The 23822-nt window shown below is 46.0% G+C and overlaps 1 protein-coding gene across 1 annotated transcript; it reads left to right on the forward strand.

Annotated features, from left to right (window-relative positions):
* Positions 1 to 868: 868 nt before the first annotated feature.
* On the forward strand, positions 869 to 17789 carry CCR6 (C-C motif chemokine receptor 6). The gene is made up of 3 exons (XM_003271787.3): positions 869 to 1321; positions 14698 to 14803; positions 14900 to 17789. Exons 2-3 carry the CDS (start codon positions 14795 to 14797, stop codon positions 16013 to 16015), a joined length of 1125 nt encoding a protein of 374 aa, XP_003271835.1. The 5' UTR covers positions 869 to 1321; positions 14698 to 14794; the 3' UTR covers positions 16016 to 17789.
* The last annotated feature ends 6033 nt before the right edge of the window (positions 17790 to 23822 follow it).

Here is a 23822-nt window from a genome sequence, read left to right on the forward strand (position 1 = left end):
GGAGCCACCGGGGCCAGCAGGGTCTTTGGAGGGGACCCTGGACAAGTCCGGGAAAATGGCCAGTGGGGTTGAGCAGGACACAGGTCCTGCTGTGTCTAGCTGGTTCCCCAGAGAGACGATAAGGGGTGCGCTCCAGCTTCTCAGGCTCGCTCAGGCTTGGGGACGTGGAGCTCAGGGCTCTGCAGGAAGGAGAGACCCAGGTGAGGTGTGGTCAAGACAGAGCAGAGCTGGGCAGCGGGCAGTGGAGCCTCGTGGGCAGCCTGGGGTGGGGAGGCACAGTGCACTGGGAGGTGGAGAAAGTGTGAGTGTCCATCAGGCTGGCTGAGAATTGATCACGAACCTGTTGTCTGTAAAACTTTTGTTATTTCCTGAGATGTGGTTCACAGCAACCCAGGTGTGAACAACCTGATGATTCTAGGGTTCTTTTCTATTTTTTAATCACTTGCATCTAAGAATAAATTTCTGAGTGACTTGTCGTCAGCTGCTTCCCTTGATATGTCTAATGACAGGGCAGTGACCCCCATTGTCACCCAGAGATTATGTCTCTGTGCCACATGAAGATGAGGTGCCTGCTTTTGATTGAGGGGCTCCTGTGTTGCTCTCAAAGTATCTGGTAATAATAGCTGATATGCACGGAGAACCACCTCTCCTTCAGGCACCGCTCCTCGGCTTCCGTGGATGGGCATGGCTATTTCTCGGAACCCTCTCAGGTTAGAGCTGTCATGGTCTTTCTTCAAAAGAGGAAACCGAGGCTTGCCGGGGCTCAGTGGCCCTTCTGTGGCTGCACAGCTTTCGGGGTGGGGCCAGGACTGACTGACTCCACACGAAAGTGCTCCCGACCCAGCTCTTTAACTCACACGGCCTCTTCCAAACATTCCAAATCTTCCCAGTCGGCTTGCAGAGACTCCTTGCTCCCAGGAGATAACCAGGTAAAGGAGTATGAACGTTTGGGTACAAACTCCTTGCTGCAAATGGAAAACCACGCAAAGGCTCTCTTTCTCTGGGGAGCTACAATGCCTCCCTTTTTCTTCGCACTTTACCATTGGTTGGACTTTGATTCCAGGGATCCTACGAGTACTCAATACCCTACAGGATATACGTGGTTAAGCATTTGCATTTGGGCAAATAGGCGTCACTTTTCAGTAGGAAGTGGCAATCCAGAACTTGCTTTTGGGCAATTCTAGTAGCTCACAGCTTTTTTCTTAATGATCGCTAGAAGCTGCATCTTATTGACAGATGGTCATCACACTGGTGACCTGGAGTCATCAGATTGTGGGGCCCGGAGCGAGGTTGAAGGGAGTGGATCAGAGCACTGCCGGAGGTGAGCACGCCAAGGCCCCTGAAACTTTTCTTTCAAAAATGTAACTTCTTTGATCCCCTAGTCTGACAGGAATGGGACTGTTTTACTCATTAATTTTCCAGAATGCTGGCATATTGACCATGTTTATGCTTAACGACACAGACTTCCTTTCTTGAAAGCGTTGACTTTATGGTTTTAGGAAGCCCCCTTTTCCCCTAAGTGTATAGTAAGGGATTTCATACTCGCTCCCTGCACTGGGGCTTGGGTGATGGTCTGGATACTTGCTCCTCATACAGGAGATATCCTCAGGGCATCAGTCTGGAGAAGAATGTGATGCTTTATTTGATCAAGTACACTAAAAGATTTTGGAAAACAAAAAAATTAAGCTAAGAAATATTTTGGAGGCAGTAAGTCATTTATGCAGTGAAGGCTGGTGAGTGGGCATCCCGGACAGCCGAAGATCAAGCAGGAAGGAGCTTGTGAGGGTGGTTAAGAGAAATTGACGAGGTGGAAATTTCAACAAGTCTCAGCTGCAAAGCTCTCATGAGGGCTGCCAATGCCACTGTGATTATGAAGGCAGTATCTTATGACCAGAAAATAATACACAATGATATGAAAGGGAGCCAGGCTAGGTGCAGTGGCTCACACCTGTAATCCCAGCACTTTGGGAGACCGAGCTGGGTGGATCACCTGAGGTCAGGAGTTTGAGACCAGCCTGGCCAACATGGTGAAATCCCCTCTCTACTAAAAATACAAAAATTAGCCAGGCATTGTGGCATGTGCCTGTAATCCCAGCTACTTGGGAGGCTGAGGCAGGAGAATCACTGGAACTTGGGAGGCGGAGGTTGCAGTGAACTGAGATCACACCACTGCACTCCAGCCGGAGATCAGCTGCAAAGTCCACTCAGCAGCAGGACATAGATATTGTAGAGATCAGCTTTATAAAGAAAAACAAAAATGCAAGGCCATAACTAAAGCTATTCTTTAAATGGTTAAAGATGTAATTTCTGCAAATAAAACAGAAAACATAAAAAGCAAACTTCCAAAGAAATTAAAGGAACTGAAAAAAAAAAAAAAAACCCAACCCACAGAAGCTTAATAAACAAATCACCGGGGGAAAACAAAAAAAAATCAAACCTCCTGATCTCCTCCTTAGCCACTCTCATTCAAAAGCAGAAGGAAGCCAGCCTAGAGTTTCAGCTCCACTGATGCTTATCTAAAAAAGCATAAAATGTGGTGGGCCCATGATTCAAATAAACTTAGAGAACATAAATGTATTGAACACCTACCATTATAGTATGCGAAACTCTGATATCAATAAGATGTTTTAAAATAAATATATTATTTAAGATCTTGTGGGAATTCTATGGCATTTCACTAAGACCTGCTGGTGGCAAGGTGAATTAGAACGGTGAGTAAGAGACAATAATGGAAGTCTCACCAGTACTCACAGTCCTAGATGAGCTACAGGCTCGCTATCTGTAAAATGGGTATGATGTCTACCATAAAGGGTTTTGTGAGGTTAAAAGAGATAAACAGCTGTAAACCAGTGATTCTAATGCCCAGCAGCTAACTAGAACTTAATTTACAGCATATGCACACACACACACACAAACACACATATACACATATGCATGCATATATACATACACACGTCCATATGTATACACACAGTTATACACATACTGCACACACATGTATGTATACATGCAGGCACCAATATACACCCATGCACACACATGCAAATACACACATACCCATGTATACACACACGTGCACACCTATATACACACATGCACACACATGCATATACACATACATGATATAAACAGGTGTATATATGCAGGCATATGCACACTGCACACATGCACACATACATATACACATACACCCACATATGCACACATACACAGATACTCTTATTTAGTTCTTGCTCCTTGTTTTGCAGGGCCAATACTATTTATGAAAGTAAGCACAAATTTAAAACTGTCTGACAACTTAATTTTAACACATTGTTAAGCTAGTTATGAAATGTTTTTAAATTACAAGTTAACACAGTTTTTATTACCAGTAATATTTTCATAACTATTACTAATGTTTTCCCCATATTGAATTTTCTTGGGCAGAGCCTGTCCTTGGCCAAAGGGATGAACAATGGCAGTTGGTCTGTTGCTTGGTCCCCCCAACCCCTGCTCCTCTTGGGGAGACCCCCCCACAGCTCTCAGTGGCCTTCTCTCTTTGCTACCACCACAGAGCCAGCCAGTATTGGTCTCCCTGAGAGTGTGTGCTGTGGCTACCCACCTCTTCTGGGGCCACTTGCCTGTGATTAGGGGACTCCCAATGCCCTCAAAGTCCAAAAGCATGGTTTTCTCTAAGGTAGAGGCACCGTGGAAGGCTGGGGGGAGATGAGTGTGGCTGTGTTTGGAGAACTGAACACGGCCTTAAATCGTATAGTGGGGGCAGCCCCTCCCTTTTTCTTCTGGTTCTGCTTTTTAGCAGAATGTATACTTAGGTGTTCTTTTCATTTCTAAATGAATTAACCACTTAATTATTACTTTGTGAGATACTCTATTGCATATTGTACCTAATAAAAGTTGTACTAAGAAGCCACATTACTTTATTGCAGTAAAAATTTCAAAAAATTGAACATTTTAAATGCTATGTAAGAAATATTATTCTGGAATTAAGTTTTTCTTAAAGTAACACTTTTAAAAATGTGTGATAACAAGATCTTTGATGTGTTACAATTGAAATTCAGAGGCTAAGTTATTACTTACCATGTGCATATATTTAATCTTCATGAGATCCTAGTACATTTGCATTTCATTTAAAAGAGTAGGGTGGTGGCTTGTAGTCCCAGCTCCTCTAGAGGCTGAGATGGTAGGATAGCTTGAGGCCAGGGGTTCAACGCTGCAGTGTGCTCTTATCGTGCCTGTGAATGGCCACTGCACTATAGCCTGGGCAACAGAGCAAGACCCCATCTCTAAAAAAAGGTAGTTTATTTATATGATTTCAAGCCTAAAATACAAAATAACATACTGAAGTATAGCTTATCATTATTTGCCTCTAAGTAAGGGAAGAAAAAGCCATTAACAATATCTTTTAATACAAGTTTATTTCTAAGTCTAACATATGCCCATAAAGAGAAGAGAAGTGATCAGACATGAGGTCTGCACAACTTTTGTTTCGTGCAATTGCTAGGGGAATGGAGGCACTTCAAGTCAGAGGCTGGTGTGGGGACCAGCACACTGTCTAAAGATTCCTCCTGTGTTTGCCTTGGTGGCACCCCTTGCCACATTCTCTGGGTCAGGCAATGCCAGCCCTGGGGGGCCTGTGAGCTGCTGCAGTCAGGTGGTGGGTGCATGTAGCCATCTTCTTGTCTTCCCTCTGTTGTTGCCTCAAACAGGGATTGGCCCCTAGGAGCCGCTCAGACCTGTCTTTGGATGAATGAATGGAGAGTCCTCTAGGTCAGTGATATTCTCTGGCTGTGTCCCCATCCAAATCTCATCTTGAATTGCAGTTCCCATAATCCCTATGTGTGGTGGGAGGGACCAGGTGGAAATAATTGAATCATGGGGCTGTATCCTGTTCTCATGACAGTGAGTGAGTTTTCATGGGATCTGATGGTTTTACAGGGGGCTTCCCCCTTTGCTGGGCACTCATTCTTCTCCTTCCCGCCATCATGTGGAGAAGGATGTGTTTGCTTCCCCTTCTGACGTGATTGTCAGTTTCCTGAGGCCTCCCCGGCCATGCTGAACTGAGTCAATTAAACCTCTTTCCTTTATAAATTACTCAGTCTCAAGTATGTCTTTATTAGCAGTGTGAGAATGGACTAATACAGTCAACTTATTGATTATATGGTTTATATAATCATACATATATAATTATATAGATTATATGGTCAGATTATATGATTTACATCATCATATAAATAAACTACCTTTTTTAAAGAGATGAGGTCTTGCTATGTTGCCCAGGCTGGAGTGCCGTGGCCAGTCACAGACACGATAATCACACACTGCAGCTTGGAACTCCTGGCCTCAAAAATTTCCCAAAGTGTTTCCAAAGAACAGGAACTGAAAAGGTTCTGTGAGTGAGAAGGTTTGGGCAATAGTGAGTTATTCCGGCAGGGCTCTGAAGGGCCATGGATAAACAAGCTCTAATAGGAATAAACTAGGGAAGGATGTAGTTAGCATCTTATTAACGTCTTAATATACTAGCCACAGAGAAATCATTTCCCACCCCTGTCTGTCTCCCTCCCTTCTTTCTACTCAGAGCATCTCTTAGAACTCACTTTTAAATGCTGGATGCATGAATTCCCTAAGAAGCAACAGTTCCTAAATTGAAGTATGCATTAGAATAATACAGAGATTGTGTTAATGCAAGGATTTGAATCTTCAAAGCAGACATCCATAGGATCTATAGCTCTTACCTAATGTCAAACTTTACTAATGGTTCAATAACAAAAACACTAGGCAGAGAGATGCATCCCATGTTGGCTGGGCTGTTCTCGAACTCCTGGCCTCAAGTGATCGACCCACCTCAGCCTCCCAAGCTTCTGGGATTACAGGTGTGAGCCACTGCGCCCTGCTCTTCTGCGCTTTTAGATAGGGGTTCCCAGGCTTCTTTCCACTAGTAAGTACTATTTGCATGTTTGCAAGGAGATCTGGTCCTCGCCATATCCAGTCATGGGCAGAGTTCAGTTCTTTGTGACTGTAGGACTGAGGTCCTCATATTCATGCTGGCTGTCAGCAGAGGGCCTTTTTAGCTTCTCAGGGCAACCACATAGCTCGGCTTGTGCTCCCCTCTTCTGTCTGCAACTCCAGCAACAATACATTGAGTCTCTCACCTCTGAATCTTTTCTTCTCCCATCTCCAGGGAGAAGGACTCTTCACCTCTAGGGACTCGTGATTGCAGTGGGTCCAACTAGACAATCCAGCATGATGTCTGCTTACCTCCAGGCCCTTAGATCTGTAACTTCATTGCATATGCAAAATCCCTTTTGCTGTGTAAGGCAACACATGCACAGGTTCTGGTGCCTGTGTCAGGGCCTGGGAATGGGGCCATGATTCTGCTAACCACAAGCGTGACATGGAGCCGTGATTCTGCTGACAAGTGCTGTCCCCTGTGTCAGGTGCCTCCATACTCTGTATCTATTATTGGGTTGGAAAGCCTTAGTGACCAGGGTGGAGAGTACCCAGAGGTGAGCAGAGCTGGCTGGCTTTCCAGCTGGCTGGACGTCTGCACCTACATAGTACTGATTTACCAGCCTCTTAGTGAGCTTACTAGCAAATAAAATTCTTAAGATTTTTGCTGTTGCTGCACTTTCATTTTATATCTGTGTAGTTGCTTATTTATTTTTGCATTTTTATTTTTTATTTTTGAGAAGGAGTCTTGCTCTGTCACCCAGGCTGGAGTGCAGTGGCACAATCTCAGCTGTCTGCAAGCTGTGTCTCCCAGGTTCAAGTGATTCTCTTGCTTCAGCCTCTCGAGTAGCTGGGATTACAGACGTGTGCCACCAAACCCAGCTAATTTTTAAATATTTTTGGTAGGGACAAGGTTTCACCATGTTGGCCATGCTGGTCTCAAACTCCTGACCTCAAGTGATCCGCCTGCCTTGGCCTCCCAAAGTGCTGAGATTACAGGTGTGAGCCAATGCACCCAGCCTACTTATTTAAATCTACGTGGAGAAGTTTCTATTTTCCCTGCTGAATTTTACAACATTAGATTTACCCATTGCTTGATTCTGTCCAGAATATTTGTGCATTGATTCTGTCATCCAATATATTAATTATCTTTTTAGGCTTCTTGACATCTTCAGACCTAATGAACTTGCCTTCTCTCTTTTTGCCCCTCTCATCAATAGAAGCAATGGGCAGGACACAGCTGAAGGCCAAAATCAGTGCAATGTCAATAGGGCCTTGTGCCAGCCTGCCAGCAAAGTGGTATCACAGAGCCAATTGTCCAGACACCTAGCAAGCCACCTAATGGTACTTGCACCTAGATCGTGGTTCCTCTTCTTGATTGCTTATAAGTTTCAGATTTTATCGTAAGTGTTCAATGTCTGTAACACCTCCCTGATCTGCAGTTTAGTGACTGTGACCACCAAGGCTTGGAAATCAGTGTGACAAGACTGAGTGTTACCAAACCCATGCTGACCCCCAAGGGCTCACCACCTCCATCCCAGACGCTGCTGCATTTGCTTCATAATGCCCTCAACACCCTGCTGAGAACCAACCCCCAACATTTTACCTCATTCGGAGGCATTTATCTTCTTTCTCTCTGCAAATGGGTTTTGAGCTTCCTTACACCAGCGCTGTGCTCCTGGACTTCACAGGCACCATTCGCTGGAGTCAGGCAACTTCACTGCAACATTCTCTGAATATTTTTGAAATGATTTTTTTAAAAAAAGAGTAGAGAGGTGCAAAACAGGAATCAAGAAATTCTGCTTTCTCTTGTTTTCAGAACATGTGATAAAGCTCAGTCAACGAGACATGCCTTCCTGGTGAAGGAGATACTCAGGGGATGAGACATGATAAGTCTCTCATTTGGTGTCATGCTGTAGTGTGCCCACCCTGCAGGGTACCCCAGGTCCTGTGAGAGGCTAACATTCAGGTGGGGGATGACAATGAGTTACTGAGACAGCAACAATCGACACTTTACTTGAGGCAGCTGAATATTGGAAAAGAAGCCTCTTAACTGCAAAACCAAATTGAGTCAAATGACATTTCTAAAGTGTGTCATTAGATGACTTTTTCTTAGAGGCCCTGAAGCTCCTCCTCCAAAGAACAGTATGTCCTACAGAAGCTCTAGAAGTATTCCTCTGCCCACTTGTTTGGGAAATATCTAAATTCCAAAGACAAGAGAATTACACTTTAAGAATCACTTGAGCTGAATGTATTTTACATGTGATTTAATGACATCAAAGTGAGATCTGGTGAGAATGGTGCTCATAGGGACCACGTGTGAGATAGGAAGTGCTGAACCTCAAAGAGCATGACATGTGTTGCAGGTAGCTGCTTTGCAAGGGTGGGTTCACTGGTTCACCAAGAACTGGACACAGGACTCAGCACATTTCCCTGCATCTCTCCTCCGCCACTGGTAGATAACAGGGTATCTTGTTCTCGGTTCTTTAAAGAAGGAACAGAAATATCTACTAAAAAAACTTCTTAATGTCTTCACCATCAACATTTTCTTAGTAGAAAATCTGCAGCCTGTTTCTCCAAGGAGCTGGACTGCTGCCTGAGATTTGAGATGATAGAGCAAGTTGTGAACGGGATTCTTTACACGTTGAGGTGACACCCATGCCAATCTGTCACCAAAACAGTTTCCTTAAAACAATTCACACAATTTTTCCTGTGAAAACAGTGGCTTGGAGAAGGCCGAATCATTTTTGATGACCATGGTTGGCATACAAGTGAACCTGACAACAATCTTTTTATTGAGAATCCTGACTCTTAACCACAGTAACATTAAATGTGTCATTATCTAGAATTGTACATTGTTTATACCTAGCAGGTGCATAACACCATCCTAAGAGACGTGGAATTTATAAATTTTGGTTCATTGACTTATTCGGACATGAGAATAAATGAAAGGAAATTAAAGTATTAAAGTAGTGTCTTATGAACAGGACGGAGTAGGCCAGCTTCTCATATCTCGGCCGGGCATTTCCTGCCCTGTGGCCTGTGTATCTGGCTCCCTCTGGGCCTCTTTCTCTCAGGGACCCCACCCTCTGGGCCCCCCTCCCTCTGGGACTCCTCCCTCTGGGACTCCTCCCTCTGGGACCACCCTCCCTCTAACCCCCTCCCTCTGGGACCACCCTTCCTCTGACCCCCTCCCTCTGGGACCTCTCCCTCTAGGACCCCCCTTCCCTCTGGACCCCCTCCCTTTGGGACCTCTCCTTCTGGGACCCCCATCCCTCTGGACCCCCTCTCTCTGGGCCCCCTCCCGACTCCTTCTGCTGACAGGGATCCATCACACAGGCTTCCCAATGCTGGCCTTCTGCTCACCAAGAGTTACTCACTTTTTGGGGTGCATCTCGTGATGATTGCTAGCATGGAACTGTTTTGTAATTATTTGTTTACCTGGCAGCCTTTTGAAGCTCAAGTATGCGTTTGAGTCATTGCTGTACTTCAGTGCCTCTCCTCAGTAGACAGTTCACAAACATTTGTTGAACTGAGTTAAACTTAAATTCAGAAAATACTGTGTGTCACGGTGCAGTTAAACAAATATTTACCTTAAATGGGGGCCCCGTTGGGCATTGAGTGCATGGCGTGCTGGGCCATCCCTCCCTTTTTGGCCCGTGCTGCCCTTCCCATCGTCATCAACTCAGCCTCCACGTGATGGGGAGGTCACTCCCTCCCATCCCGTCCCAGCCCCACTCACCTGGGAACCTGTGCCGCTGACCCCACCTTGGCCTGGCATCCGTCCAACCCTACAGCGACTGCTCCCCACAGCCCCTGCTCCCTTGTTCTCCAGAGCCGTGCCCCTGCTGCAGGTCTCCCCCTCGCTGTCCCCAAGCCCCTGCCTTCCACCCACACTGCCCACTCCTTCCCACCGTCCCCGCCTCTGTCCTTATGGAGTCCTCAAAAGCTCTTCTTGCCCCAGAACCTCCCATAACCCCTCAGTGCTCAGCAGCAGATCCTTGCTTTGACTGTTTATGGCGCTAAGTGTCTGTTCCAACACATTTGCATGGAAGAGTACGTAGGTACTTTTAAATTAACTTTATTGAGGCTAATTTATATGCAATAAATGTCACCGATTGAAGGGTACAATTCAACAGGTCTTGACAAGGGCACACAGCCATATGCCACCCCCACAATCAGGATAGAGGACATTTCTGCCACCACAAAAGCCCCTTGTGTCGCCCAACCCCAGCCAATCCCTTCTTCCCGTCCTGATGACAATCCCTGATTTCATTCCTGCCACTGTTATTTTGCCTTTTCTAGAAATTTTAGGGATGGAATGATGCAGTGCATGGTCTCTTCTGTCTGGATTTGTTACCGAGCGAAGGTTTTGAGTCACCCCCGTTGGAGCATGCATTAGTCGCCTGTTCCTTTTCATGGCTGAGTAGTATATTCTATTGTATGGATACACTTCAACTTGGTTATCTGCTCACCAGTTGACAGACATTTGGGTCTTTTTCAGTTTGGGACGGTTAAGAATAAACCTGCTGGGAATGTTCCAGTGTTAATCTTCCCATGTCTCTTGGGTAGACGTGTAGGAGTCGGTTGCAGGTTCCTATGGTGGATGCACGTTCAGCTGTGCAAGAAAGGACTCCACCGTCTCCTTGGAGTGGCTGTGTGATCTTGCAGTCCCACCAACACAGTGTGAGAGCCCCAGATGCACCATGTCCTCTCCCAGCTTCCTGCCCCGTTTAATCTTAGTCCTTCCAGTGGGATCTCTCTCTCTGTCTGTGTGTGTGTGTGTGTGTGTGTGTGTGTGTGTGTGTGTGTGTGTGTGTGTGTGTGTTTTGGATGGAGTCTCTCTCTGTCACCCAGGCTGGACTGCAGTGGTGTAATCTCAGCTCACTGCAACCTCTGCCTCCCGGGTTCAAGTGATTCTCCTGCCTCAGCCTCCCGAGTAGCTGGGATTACAGGTGCACACCATCACGCCTGGCTAATTTTTGTATTTTTAGTAAAGACGGGGTTTCACCATGTTGGCCAGGCTGGTCTCGAACTCCTGGACTTAAGTGGTTCATCCTCCCAAATTGCTGGGATTACAGGCCTGAGCCACTGCGCCCAGCCTTCATTGTGGTTTTAATTTGCATTTTCCTCATGATTAATGGCATTGAGCATCTTTTTTGTGTGTGTATTTGCCATCCATGTATTTTCTTTGGTAAATTGCCTGTTCACATTTCCCCCTGTTTCTTATTGAATTGTTTATGTTTTTGATAGGGAGTTGTAAAAATTATTTGTATATTCTGGATATAACCTATTATCAGGTATAAGCTTTAAAATACTTTTTTCTATTCAATATATATATGTTTCATTTTCTTGAGTGTCTTTCAAAGAGCAGAAGTTTTACATTTTGTACAATCAAGTACAATTTATCGATTTTTTTACAGTTCATTCTTTTTGCAATTTATATAAGAAGCTTCTTTTTCCAGGGTCACAAAGACTTTCTCCCATTTTTCCTTCTAGATGTTTTATGCTTTAGCTCTCACATTTAGATTTATAACTCATTTGAGTTACCTTTTGCAAATGGTGTGAGGTAAGCAGTAAGGATCAACTTTTTGTTCATGTCATTCCGGGACCATTTATTGTAGACTGTGCTTTTCCCATTGAGTTACCTTGGCACCTACGTTAAAAATCAGTCCGCTATCTATATGTGGGTCTATGTCTGGACTCTGTTCTGTTCCACCGATTTATGTAACTGTCCTTTCGGAAATCCAACACCATCACGGTTAGTGTAGCTTCCTTGTCAGCTCTGAGATTAGGCAGTGTGAGTCCTCCAATTTTTTTATCTTTTTCAGAATTGTTTTGGCTATTTTAATTTCCTTGAATTTCTATATAAATTTTGGAACTGGCTTGTAAATTTCTCAAAAAAAAAAGCCCTACCATAATTTTGATTTAGTTTATGTTGTATCTACAGATTGATTTGGGGAGAAATTATATCTTGAAATTGAATCATTAATAAATTTGAACATGAAATCATTTCATCTGAACATGAAATGAGTCATTGAAAATTGAACATGATAAATTTCTCCATTAATTTAGGTCTTATTTAATTTTTCCCAACAATGTTTTGTAGTTTTTAGCATATAAATCTCGCATTAATTTTGTTAGAGCTATCCATAAGTATTTTACATTTTATGATACAATTATATATATAATTGCTGATACTATTATATATGATATATGTGTGTGTGTGTGTGTATATATATATATATATATATATATATGTATAGTTTTAACATCCAAAAGGTAATTCAATTGGTGTATTTTATTTTACATATTGTATATTTCACCTCCCATGCCCTCCACCCCTGCCATGCTCTGCAGCTTAGAAAGACTATGTATCATTTCTCACTGTATTTGTTCTCCTCCTGCCAGGAGCCATAATCTCGTGATGCCTAGTGCCAAGGTCTGAAAATTGTTGTTACATTTTGTAGGTTTTTCTAGTTGTTTAATGCAGCAGGGTGCCTTTGGTCTCTGTTAGTCCGCGGTGGCTGGAAGCTGAAGTTCAGCAGTGGTGTTCTGATTGCTGTGCTGCTTCTGATTGATACGATTACCTCTTCACATGCTTTTGCAACACAGGGGTCTATACTATGCTTCTTCTGCATACTCTAAAGCACTCAACTGTATACCTGCTGGGATTACAAAAGTGCAGAGGTGACTCCATGCCTTCCTCCAGCTTTTTAGGCCCAAAGCAGTGACTGAGGGGCAGTGAAGAACTGATCTCTGAGTTGTGACTCCAGGCATCAGGGAAGGAATGGGGTGGAGTAAATAATGAAATGAGAATCAAAATTATGTAAGAAATAGGTTTGGAAAATAATTCAGGGTGAACTTTGTGCTACATGGGCTTCCTCTCCAAAAGGTCAGCATCCACGTGGACTCGTAAGTGAGGACTGATATGGCACCGTGTGGAGGGCGAGGAGGGGAGCTCCACTTTCTCTGCCTGTGCACCTGGGGCTGCACTCCCCTAGCTGCTCCTCCCTGGCATGGCCAGGCCCACGTGGTGCAAGAGCAGGGAAAAGAGGAGGAAGATGGGCGATGGGCTGGGAAGCGCATCCAACGTTAATATCAGAGCATTTCAGGCCATGGATTTTACTGGGGGGCGTCCAGGGCGTGTTAATAAACAGGATGACAGACAATGCTGGAAAGGAGGAGTGAGCCTGAGAATAGCGAAGAGTTTTTCTTTCTTTTTAAGTTTGCTTCAAATGGTGGATTTCAAAGCCCTTCGTCTTCAGGCCCCCCACAACTGCTTCAGCTCTTCCTGGTCTCCTGCTAAACTTCTTCAGCCTGGACCCATGCACGGCCACTGCTGGCGTTCCCAGCACATGGCATACTCCATATGGACCCATGCACCGCCACTGCTGGCATTCCCGGCACATGGCATACTCCATATGGACCCATGCACCACCACTGCTGGCGTTCCCGGCACATGGCACACTCCATATGGACCCATGCACCGCCACTGCTGGCGTTCCCGGCACATGGCACACTCCATATGGACCCATGCACCGCCACTGCTGGCGTTCCCGGCACATGGCACACTCCATATGGACCCATGCACCGCCACTGCTGGCGTTCCCGGCACATGGCACACTCCATATGGACCCATGCACCACCACTGTTGGCATTCCCAGCACATGGCACACTCCATATGGACCCATGCACCGCCACTGCTGGCGTTCCCAGCACATGGCATACTCCATATGGACCCATGCACCACCACTGCTGGCGTTCCCAGCACGTCGTATACTCCATTGTTTCCTAACAATCCAGTTGATTCGGCCAGGCTGGTTGCTCAGCTGTTTCACAAACATACAGGGCTCATGACTCAGCACTGCTCTTCAGCCTGAGATGAGCCAGTCACCTGAAGGAGATGGCCGTTCTCTGTCAATCATTGGCCCATAGCCTTGCCATTCTCCAAGGACCCTGATCAGAGCCTCCTCCTCCAGGAAGTCTTTCCTAACTGTGCCAGCCTCCACCTTTCCTCTGGCACTTAGATTTCTGATGATTAGGATGCCTCTGCCACAGCAGATTCATGCTTGTGACCTGGAATGTCTACTGGAAAGGTCTGCGGCTGTGGAGAAGCAGGTGCATTCCTCTCCAGCGCCTTTCCAGGCTGGAGCAGCTTGTTCAGTGTGTCTTGAGAATGGCTCTCATAGTCAAACTTTAAATTCTACTGGAGATTCTCACATGCCCACAGGGGTGAACATCACTGACATATATTGCGAACGATTTAAAGCCCAGGACTATGAATTATACATTTTCTATGCACATTCACACTTCTATAGATTTTGTTCAGTAAAATCTTGTTGAATGTTTTTAAATTTTGTGTAAAGATTTTTGTGCAGATCAAAACTTGTGGATTTCTGAGAGCACCTTATTTAAACTATAGATCAAGGGTTGGCAAATTATAGCTAGCCTCTAGCCAACCGAGCCGGGCGAAGCCTGTTCAGTTATGTAATTGTAGATGCTTTCAAGCTCCAAAGGCAGATTTGAGGAGTTGTGACAGAGACCATATGGCCTGCAAAGCCTAAAATATTTACTATCTAGCCCTTTACAGAAAGTGGTTGCTGATGTCTATTCTCAATAAATATTTGTATGTAAAATAGTGTGCTGTGCACTCTGTTCACACGAGATGGAATGTTGGTAACTTAACTGTCTGGCTCTCCAGGAATACCTGTGTTAACTGTAGTGCATTCTGCCTTCTTTCCTTCTTAGAGTCACTTCCACTTTCCTGCTACTGCTGCCTGTGAGCTGAAGGGGCTGAACCATACACTCCTTTTTCTACAACCAGCCTGCATTTTTTCTGCCCACAATGAGCGGGGTAAGATTTTTATTTTTGGCAAGGAGTGTAATTTGGGTTCACTGTGGCTACTTGAACATTGCACTGCAGCTAACTCTATCTTTGTTTCCTTTCCAGGAATCAATGAATTTCAGCGATGTTTTCGACTCCAGTGAAGATTATTTTGTGTCAGTCAATACTTCGTATTACTCAGTTGATTCTGAAATGTTACTGTGCTCTTTGCAGGAGGTCAGGCAGTTCTCCAGGCTATTTGTACCGATTGCCTACTCCTTGATCTGTGTCTTTGGCCTCCTGGGGAATATTCTGGTGGTGATCACCTTTGCTTTTTATAAGAAGGCCAGGTCTATGACAGACGTCTATCTCTTGAACATGGCCATTGCAGACATCCTGTTTGTTCTTACTCTCCCATTCTGGGCAGTGAGTCATGCCACCGGTGCGTGGGTTTTCAGCAATGCCACGTGCAAGTTGCTGAAAGGCATCTATGCCATCAACTTTAACTGCGGGATGCTGCTTCTGACTTGCATTAGCATGGACCGGTACATTGCCATCGTACAGGCGACTAAGTCATTCCGGCTCCGATCCAGAACGCTACCGCGCAGCAAAATCATCTGCCTTGTTGTGTGGGGGCTGTCAGTCATCATCTCCAGCTCAACTTTTGTCTTCAACCAGAAATACAACATCCAAGGCAGCGACGTCTGTGAACCCAAGTACCAGACTGTCTCCGAGCCCATCAGGTGGAAGCTGCTGATGTTGGGGCTTGAGCTACTCTTTGGTTTCTTTATCCCTTTGCTGTTCATGATATTTTGTTACATGTTCATTGTCAAAACCTTGCTGCAAGCTCAGAATTCTAAAAGGCACAAAGCCATCCGTGTAATCATAGCCGTGGTGCTTGTGTTTCTGGCTTGTCAGATTCCTCATAACATGGTCCTGCTGGTGATGGCTGCAAATTTGGGTAAAATGAACCGATCCTGCCAGAGCGAAAAGCTAATTGGCTATACGAAAACTGTCACAGAAGTCCTGGCTTTCCTGCACTGCTGCCTGAACCCTGTGCTCTATGCTTTTATTGGGCAGAAGTTCAGAAACTACTTTCTGAAGATCTTGAAGGACCTGTGGTGTGTGAGAAGGAAGTACAAGTCCTCGGGCTTCTCCTGTGCCGGGAGGTACTCAGAAAACATTTCTCGGCAGACCAGTGAGACTGCAGATAACGACAATGCGTCGTCCTTCACTATGTGATAGAAAGCTGAGTCTCCCTAAGGCATGTGTGAAACATACTCATAGATGTTATGCAAAAAAAAGTCTATGGCCAAGTATGCATGGCAAATGTGGGAATTAAGCAAAATCAAGCAAGCGTCTCTCCTGCGGGACTTAGCGTGCTCATGGGCTGTGTGATCTCTTCAGGGTGGGGTGGTCTCTGATAGGTGGCATTTTCCAGCACACTTCGCAAGGAATGTTTTGTAGCTCTAGGGTATATATCCGCCTGGCGTTTCACAGAACAGCCTTTGGGAAATGCTGAATTAAAGTGAATTGTTGACAAATGTAAACATTTTCAGAAATATTCATGAAGTGGTCACAGATCACAGTGTCTTTTGGTTACAGCACAAAATGATGGCAGTGGTTTGAAAAACTAAAACAGAAAAAAACAAACGGAAGCCCACACATCACTCATTTTAGGCAAATGTTTAAACGTTTTTATCTCTCAGAATGTTTGTTGTTGCTGGTTATAAGCAGCAGAATTGGCCGGCTGGTGTTTTCTCTCGTTTCACTTTGATACAGTCAACAAGCCTGACCCTGTAAAATGGAGGCGGAAAGACAAGCTCAAGTGTTCACAACCTGGAAGTCCTTCGGGAAGAAGGGGACAATGGCAGAACAGGTGTTGGTGACAATTGTCACCAATTGGATAAAGCAGCTCAGGTTGGACCATTAGGAAAGTGTCAGTTTGCTTTGATTTCCCTGGGAGCTGTTCTCTGTCGTGAGTGACTCTTCTCTAAACGTCCATTAGGCTGAGAGTGCTATGAAGACAGCAGCTAGAATGATCTTGCTCCCAGCTGTGCTCTGAGTGCCTAGCGGAGTTCCAGTGAACAAAATGGACCCAAGAGAGATTTGATTGGTGAATCGTAATGAAGTTGGGGTTTATTGTACAGTTTAAAATGTTAGATGTTTTTAACTTTTTAAATAAATAGAATACTTTTTTTTTTTTTAAAGAAAGCAACTTTACTGAGACAATGTAGAAAGAAATTTTGTTCCATTTCTTTCATGTGGTTGAAGAGCAATGTGTGGCTGAAGACTTTTGTTATGAGGAGCTGCAGATTAGCTAGGGGACAGCTGGAATTATGCTGGCTTCTCATAATGATTTTAAAGGGGTCTGAAATTTGTGATGGAATCAGATTTTAACAACTCTCTTCAATGGCATAGAGAGTTCATGGAACTCATGTTTTTAAAGGGCTATGTAAATACATGAACATTAGAAAAATATCAACTTGTGTTACAAAAATACAAACACGTGTTAGGAATGTACTGTCATGGGCTAGGCATGGTGGCTCATGCCTGTAATCCCAGCATTTTGGAAAGCTAAGATGGGCAGATCACTTGAGGTCAGGAGTTCAAGACCAGCCTGGCCAACATGGCAAAACCCCTCTCTACTAAAAATACAAAAATTTGCCAGGCCTGGTGGCGGGTGCCTGTAATCCCAGCTACTTGGGAGGCTGAGGCAGGAGAATCCCTTGAACCCAGGAGGCAGAGGTTGCAGTGAACCAAGATCGTGCAATTGCACTCCAGCCTGGGTGACAGAGCGAGACTCCGTCTCAAAAAAAAAAAAAGGAAAGAACGGTCATGAATTACAAAAATACCGACATGTTTAAACCTGACAGTGGTGTTATTTGAAACTTGATATTGTTCTCGTAAGCTTTAACTATATCTCTCTTTAAAATGCAGAATAATGTCTTAAGATTTAAGGTCTGTATTTTTAAAGCATGGCTTTGGCTTTGCAAAATAAAAAATGTGTTCTGTACATGAAGTAGGAATCGTATTTCAGCTTCAAGGTTCAGATCGAGGGGCCCAGTGTTTGGAGAGGGTGGTATTCAGGCTTTCTCATGCCCTTCAAATCTGTCAGCGTTCGACTCTAGAAATCAAAGCAAAGGAGTGGTTACCCAGACACTCCTTTCAGTGTGATCAATGCGCTGATGTGACCTATGAAGATGATTCGCGCTTGAAAACTGGCACAGAAACATCTTGCTTATCTGCCAAAGCTGGGAGATGAGCTTCTCTGCATAATTTAAATGTTCAGATAAATGAAGCTGACTTATTTCAGCAATAACCTTTTAAACATTTTAGCTAAGATGTATAAAAATGTTTCCAAAATATACCACATACTTTATTTCTTCTTAAATATAGTACATTAGGTTACATCATTTTTCGTGCTGTCTTGGGCATCAGAACAGGTGCCATGGTAACCTGACGCTCTCAGGAGACATTAAGGTAGAAGGGGCTGTTCTTCAGTGGTTCCCATTGATTCTCCCCATATCTTTTTGCTCTCAGGCTCTGGCCGTCTCTTCCTGAACCTTAACTGTGTCTGCGCTTAGTCCTTCTCTCCACTCATTGCAAACATTATTCTATATGTTTGGTGGGGAAATCAGCTATCTGCGCTTGTCAGAATTGTCTATTAATAGGGGCAATGTGTTAGAACCTCCAAGTATTCAATTATTTCTGGATACGTGAGATCTTACTGTATGTAAATCTCAACATTTAGGTACTTAAGTATTACCTTGCAAACTGTACATGATTTGCTTCTAAGGACAGACAGACTGGATTTTAAATGAGGCCAGAAAAACACAATATTTTGAAATCCTTTTAAGACTTGTGGTAATGTAGGCAAATTACAGGCATTCTGGAGATATGTGTACAGAGAATGTGGTCTCAATGAATGCAGTATACATGCTATAGTATGCTAGAACATTAGTTTGCTGGGGCTGCCCTAACAAAATACCACAGACTGAGTGGCTTAAACAACATATTTATTTCTCACATTTTTAGAGGCTGGTTAAGGTGTTGGCAGGGTTGGTTTCTCCTGGGCCTCAAATGGCTTTTCCTCTGTGAGCTGAAACTTCTTATAAGGACACTAGTCAGATTGTATTACAGCCCACCGAAAAGGCCCTTTTAACTTAATCACCAGTTTAAAATCCCTGTCTCTAAATATCACCACTTTCTGAGATACCGAGGGTTGGGACTTTGACATATGAATTTTAAGGTGACACCATTCAGCCCCTAACATCTATTTCCCTGAAGGTAGCGCATATTTTCCTATTAAAGTTAACCTGAAACATTTGAGAATTTCTTTGCAGACAGTTTCCTCCTTTCCAATAAGTTATGTTCCAAACATTCATTCCCATTTCGGCTTTTCAGGTGCAGATCTCACAGAGAGATGACAGAGAAGGGTTGTGGTCCCCGGTGAGACAACGCCTGCCTATCTAACCTGCACAGCCTTGAGCTCCAGCACCCACCCGGGCACAGCCTTGAGCTCCAGCACCCACCCGTGCACAGCCTTGAGCTGCAGCACCCACTCGTGCACAGCCTTGAGCTCCAGCACCCACCCATGGTGCAAGTTCCAGTATCTGTTCCCAGTGGTTCACCTCCTGCCCTGATCCCTGCCCTGAGGTGTGGCATCTTCTCCCTTCCCAGTTCTCTGACAGGGAAGTGGGGAATTTCCCCAAGTCTGAGCTGCCTCCATATTCAAAGCAGAGACATCCCCTTCTCAGCTGTGGACCTCAGGATGGTGATCTCAACTGTGGCAGCAGAAAGCAGCTGTGATAGCCCAGGGGCGGCCAGGCCCTCTTCTGCCCCCTATTTGTATAAAGAGAGCATTCAAGGCTCATGACTTCAGCGGGGCTCTCTGTTGTCTTAATCTCATTCTTGGGCCACATTCTCCTGTAGGACACAGAAGGAGGTGGCATTTTACATTTACCATTAGACGATTTGAGTCATTGCAGCTTCACAGAGCACAGCTGCCCTGACGCCTTCTACATTCTGCTGGCTGCTCTGTGGAGAACCTGAAGTGTTCATGGCCTTTGTGCTCAGGGATTTCACGGAATAAAGAGGTTGCAGCATACGGATGAAGGCCACTCTCGCTCTGGCATGTTTGCGGAGCTTGGGGTGGTCTGCACTCTACATTCCACTGGCCGCTCCGAGAACCTGACACACTCACTCTTTGTGATCTCACAGAATAAAGAGGCAGCAGCATTCGGACGAAGGCCTCTCGCTCTGGTGTGTTTGCAGAGCTCAGGGTGGTTTGCCGTGACCTGATTTCACACTGATGACTCAGTATGCACAGCTGCAGTCTTCTTCCTTGCATTGCATTTGCCAATAGCGTGATATTCCTGATGCCTCATTTAGGTAAATCATATAAGAGCTAAGGCAGGAACGATTTATTTTCTACTTCTTGGCTGATTCCTCTCTTCATTGAGAGTCCAGGTGGACAGTCGGGGATGATGGGCAGAGTGCTGTTCTCCTCACCTTGAGGCTGTCCTCAGCCCAGGGGAGCTGCTGTACCTCCTTCCAGCCCATTTCCATTCTAGACAACAAGAAGCAGGATGGGGGAAGCAGGTGGCCTTAAAGACACAACTGGAAAGCTGTGGAAATCCTTTCTGCTCCCAAGGTGGGAGCCTTCACTTAGTCACATGGTTACAGCCAGGTGAAAGAAAGCCTGGGACGCTCTTCAGCGGGTGGCCGTGTGTCCACACACATGCAGTAATCACGAATGTGCCTGGGAGGCTCTTCAGCGGGTGGCCGTGTGTCCATGTGCACGCAGTAATCACAAACACACCATGTAAGAAGGGGGAGAGATACCGAGAAAACCACTTTCATGGAGGGGGGGCAGCCGGACTCCTCTCTTTAACCAGAGGGGAGGGTCGGCATCTCCCCAGCTGGAGATGAGCGGTAGCCGAGGCAGCCCACTAGGCCAAGGCCACTCAGGGGACACGGCTGGCCCTGTGCAGCAAGGCTGGGGCCACCGGGGATGCGCCCCGTACACAGGGGCCTCTTCTCCTGTAGCCCACTAATAATTACCACAGTGCCCACGGCCGGTCCATCTAAATGTTCAGAATACGGTATTTAGAATTAGTGTTGACATTTGAATAAGGTTTCATTTTTCTGCCTAACATTGAAAGATGAACTGGATTCTTGGATGTCACATAACATTTTGGGGTCCCCTTTCTGAACCTAGGGTGTAAACAGATGAGCTAGCACTTCCCTTCACACCAGTGGGGAGCAAATGTGATTCCTAAAGTCCTGGCTTCAGCAGGGGCCGAGCTCCTGAGCCGGCCAGGGGTGCCTCTGCCCTGGACAGGGCGCTGCTGCGCTCTGGTGCGCGAGCCACCTCCCGGCGCCTGCATCTGCTCCTGGAGACGCTCACCTTCCCGGCTGTTGCCCTAATTCTGCAACATTTCAAAGGACAAATGTCACATGTATGTCTTAGTGGGGAAACTCTACAGTTTATTTTGGATAACAAGTATGTGAAATTAATGGAATCTTATACTATCTTTTTGCACCCGTGGAGTAAAATCTTCAGAAAAATATCACTGCACTATTGCTGCTGTTCATTTTTTTTCCTTATTGCTTTTAACATTCACAATAGTAGATTGGCTCTTTCCTTTTTATTTTTTTGCTATGTGAACATATACATAGCAGAATAAATGTATGTATAAATCAGGAAATACAGCATCTATATATTTTTATGGCAGATAATGTAGAATGACTTTTAGGATATTAAGTTAATAAAAAGAAGATATGTAAAATGATATAATCTCTACTCACCAAGAATTCATTATACAAGTCCAAAATTAAGGAGAAAGCTAAATAAACATTCCAGGCAACCTCCCTTTTCCAGCTTTGTGAATTCTGGCACATCGGACTCTGTTTTCCTCTGATTGTGCACTAGGATGGCAGAGGAGGGTGTGTGACCCTGGGCGAGCTGGCTTTCACAGTTGTCCTTGCTGCCTTTGGGTCCCCAGGTGTCCAGGTGGGGCAGGAGAGGTGGTTATGCCTGGAGGCAGCCTTGCCTTAGGAAAAGCCTTCTCAGGACCCCTCTCTCTCTAGTCCTCTGTAGACCTGACTTGACACCATCTCACACGGATGCATGAGAAGCCGTGGCCAGGGGTGCCCTCTGAGAACCAGCCCCCTGGCCCTGCCCTTCAGCCTTCTGGGCCTCCTCACTTACTTTTCTCCAGGGAACGTGATAGAGACAACGTGGCTGGCGGCGGGGCTGAGGGTGCAACCAGGGGAGTGCTCATGCCCTGAGATCTCTCCCATCAGCTGTTTGCTCTGCTCACCGCTCACTCTAACCAGCTACAGAGCATCTATTCTGAGGTGTGGGCAGCTGCCCACCACGCTTGCCTCCTGGGCCAACAGCTGAGCCACCTTGCGAGCCCCTGGGGACTCTGTGGGGCATGGGACTAAGGTCTGGCCGGAGATGCCTGAACACAGGTGAAACGCATCGTTTCCAGGTCTGGTGCACAAAACCACTTGCTTTCTCTTGATGGCCGGAGGGAGCAGGCACAGGAGACCTTGGAAGCAGCTGCTGGAAACAGCAGAACCTGAATACACTGACCCTCCATATGCCTGGTGCTCCTGTGTGAGCAAGAAATGAACTTCTGTTGGGTTTGAGTCAACCTACATTGAATTTTGTTCCATGATTTACTCATCCGAAGCATGGGCCGTCGTTCTGAGCTGTCCCCAGGCCTGACTCTCCATGGCTCTGGCTGGGGTCCTTCCACCCCCTCTCCTTCCTGCCCACTCACGTGTGCCCATCAGTCTTAGTGGAAGCTTTGCTCAGGAGATGTGGTGTTGCAGGGGCTCTGCCATCTTTTGTGGCCAGTTCCAGGATCCAGGGCATTGGCTCTCCCCTGACCCTTTGTCGCCAGTTTCAAAGGTGGAAGCCACCCTCCCCAGCAAAGGTGGACCTGGCCTGGGCGTGGATGCACCTGTGGTGCCTGTTGATTGTCCTAAACTCCACTCCCAGTATCAGTGCTGCACACCCACTCCCCTGCCCTGGGCCTGCCTTGGGTCAAGTGGAAGATTGTTCGCATCTAATAGTAAAAAGGAAAGTGAGATGGACGAAAACCCCGAACCCCACTTCCATATTCTGCCCTCTCTCCACCTGGTCTTCTGCCTGTTTCCAATGCTCCCATTCACTCTGGAGCCCCTGAAGTTTGGCCCCTGCCCCCATCCCACTAAGCTGTCTTCAAGAAGGCTGCCCCGTGCCCTATGCAGCCAATGCAGCAGACGCCTCTCAGCTGCCTCCTGCATGTAGCATGAGCCCCTCTCCAGGGCCTTTGCTCTCCTCCCTCTCAGGTGGGCAGCTCCATCTCTGCCTCACTTTGGCCCCTCCAACCTTATTTGACCCTGACATGCAGTGGTGCTCCTGATGCCAAGCTGGGTTTCTCTTTCTCCTCTCCCTGCATGCTCTCCCCAGGCCACCCTATCACCCCTGGGCTTCAGGATGGCACACAGGCCGATGGAACCAGCATGTGCATCTCAACTCTAGATCTTCCTCAAGGATGCTGCCAGGCCTGACCCCGTGCAGTCCTCATTGCCCCTCTCCTCCATCTCCTTCCCTTCCTGCTGCAAATCTGGCCCCATGGCTGTGCCCCTTCTTCCCTAGGTCATGTCTTCCCTGCCCTGGGACAGCCACCTCTGCCTGGCACTCATCTCTGGCTCCTCAGCATGGATCAGGTGGGCTCACCCTGCAAGGTTGTACATGTGGACCCTCCTGCTGATACTGCACCCTCTTCTTGGCCTCCTTGCTTCACATACACTCGCCTATCTGCCTGTTCATGGATTTGTCCTGTGCATCTTACCTTCCATAGCCTGTGTCCCCCATGGAGGTGAAGCAGAGTTAGGGATGCATTGTGTCATGCAGAGTCATGCACTCAAGACCTACATCCAGTTATTATGCAGGTAAAGAAAAGGCTCTTAGTACCACTTCAAGGGCTATGTCCATCCAACCATCCTTGACTTCTTGGTTTGGGCTGCACTTCTGATTCCATTGTGC

Source organism: Nomascus leucogenys, chromosome 3, assembly GCF_006542625.1.
Source record: "Nomascus leucogenys isolate Asia chromosome 3, Asia_NLE_v1, whole genome shotgun sequence".
NCBI classification, from domain to species: Eukaryota; Metazoa; Chordata; class Mammalia; order Primates; family Hylobatidae; genus Nomascus; species Nomascus leucogenys.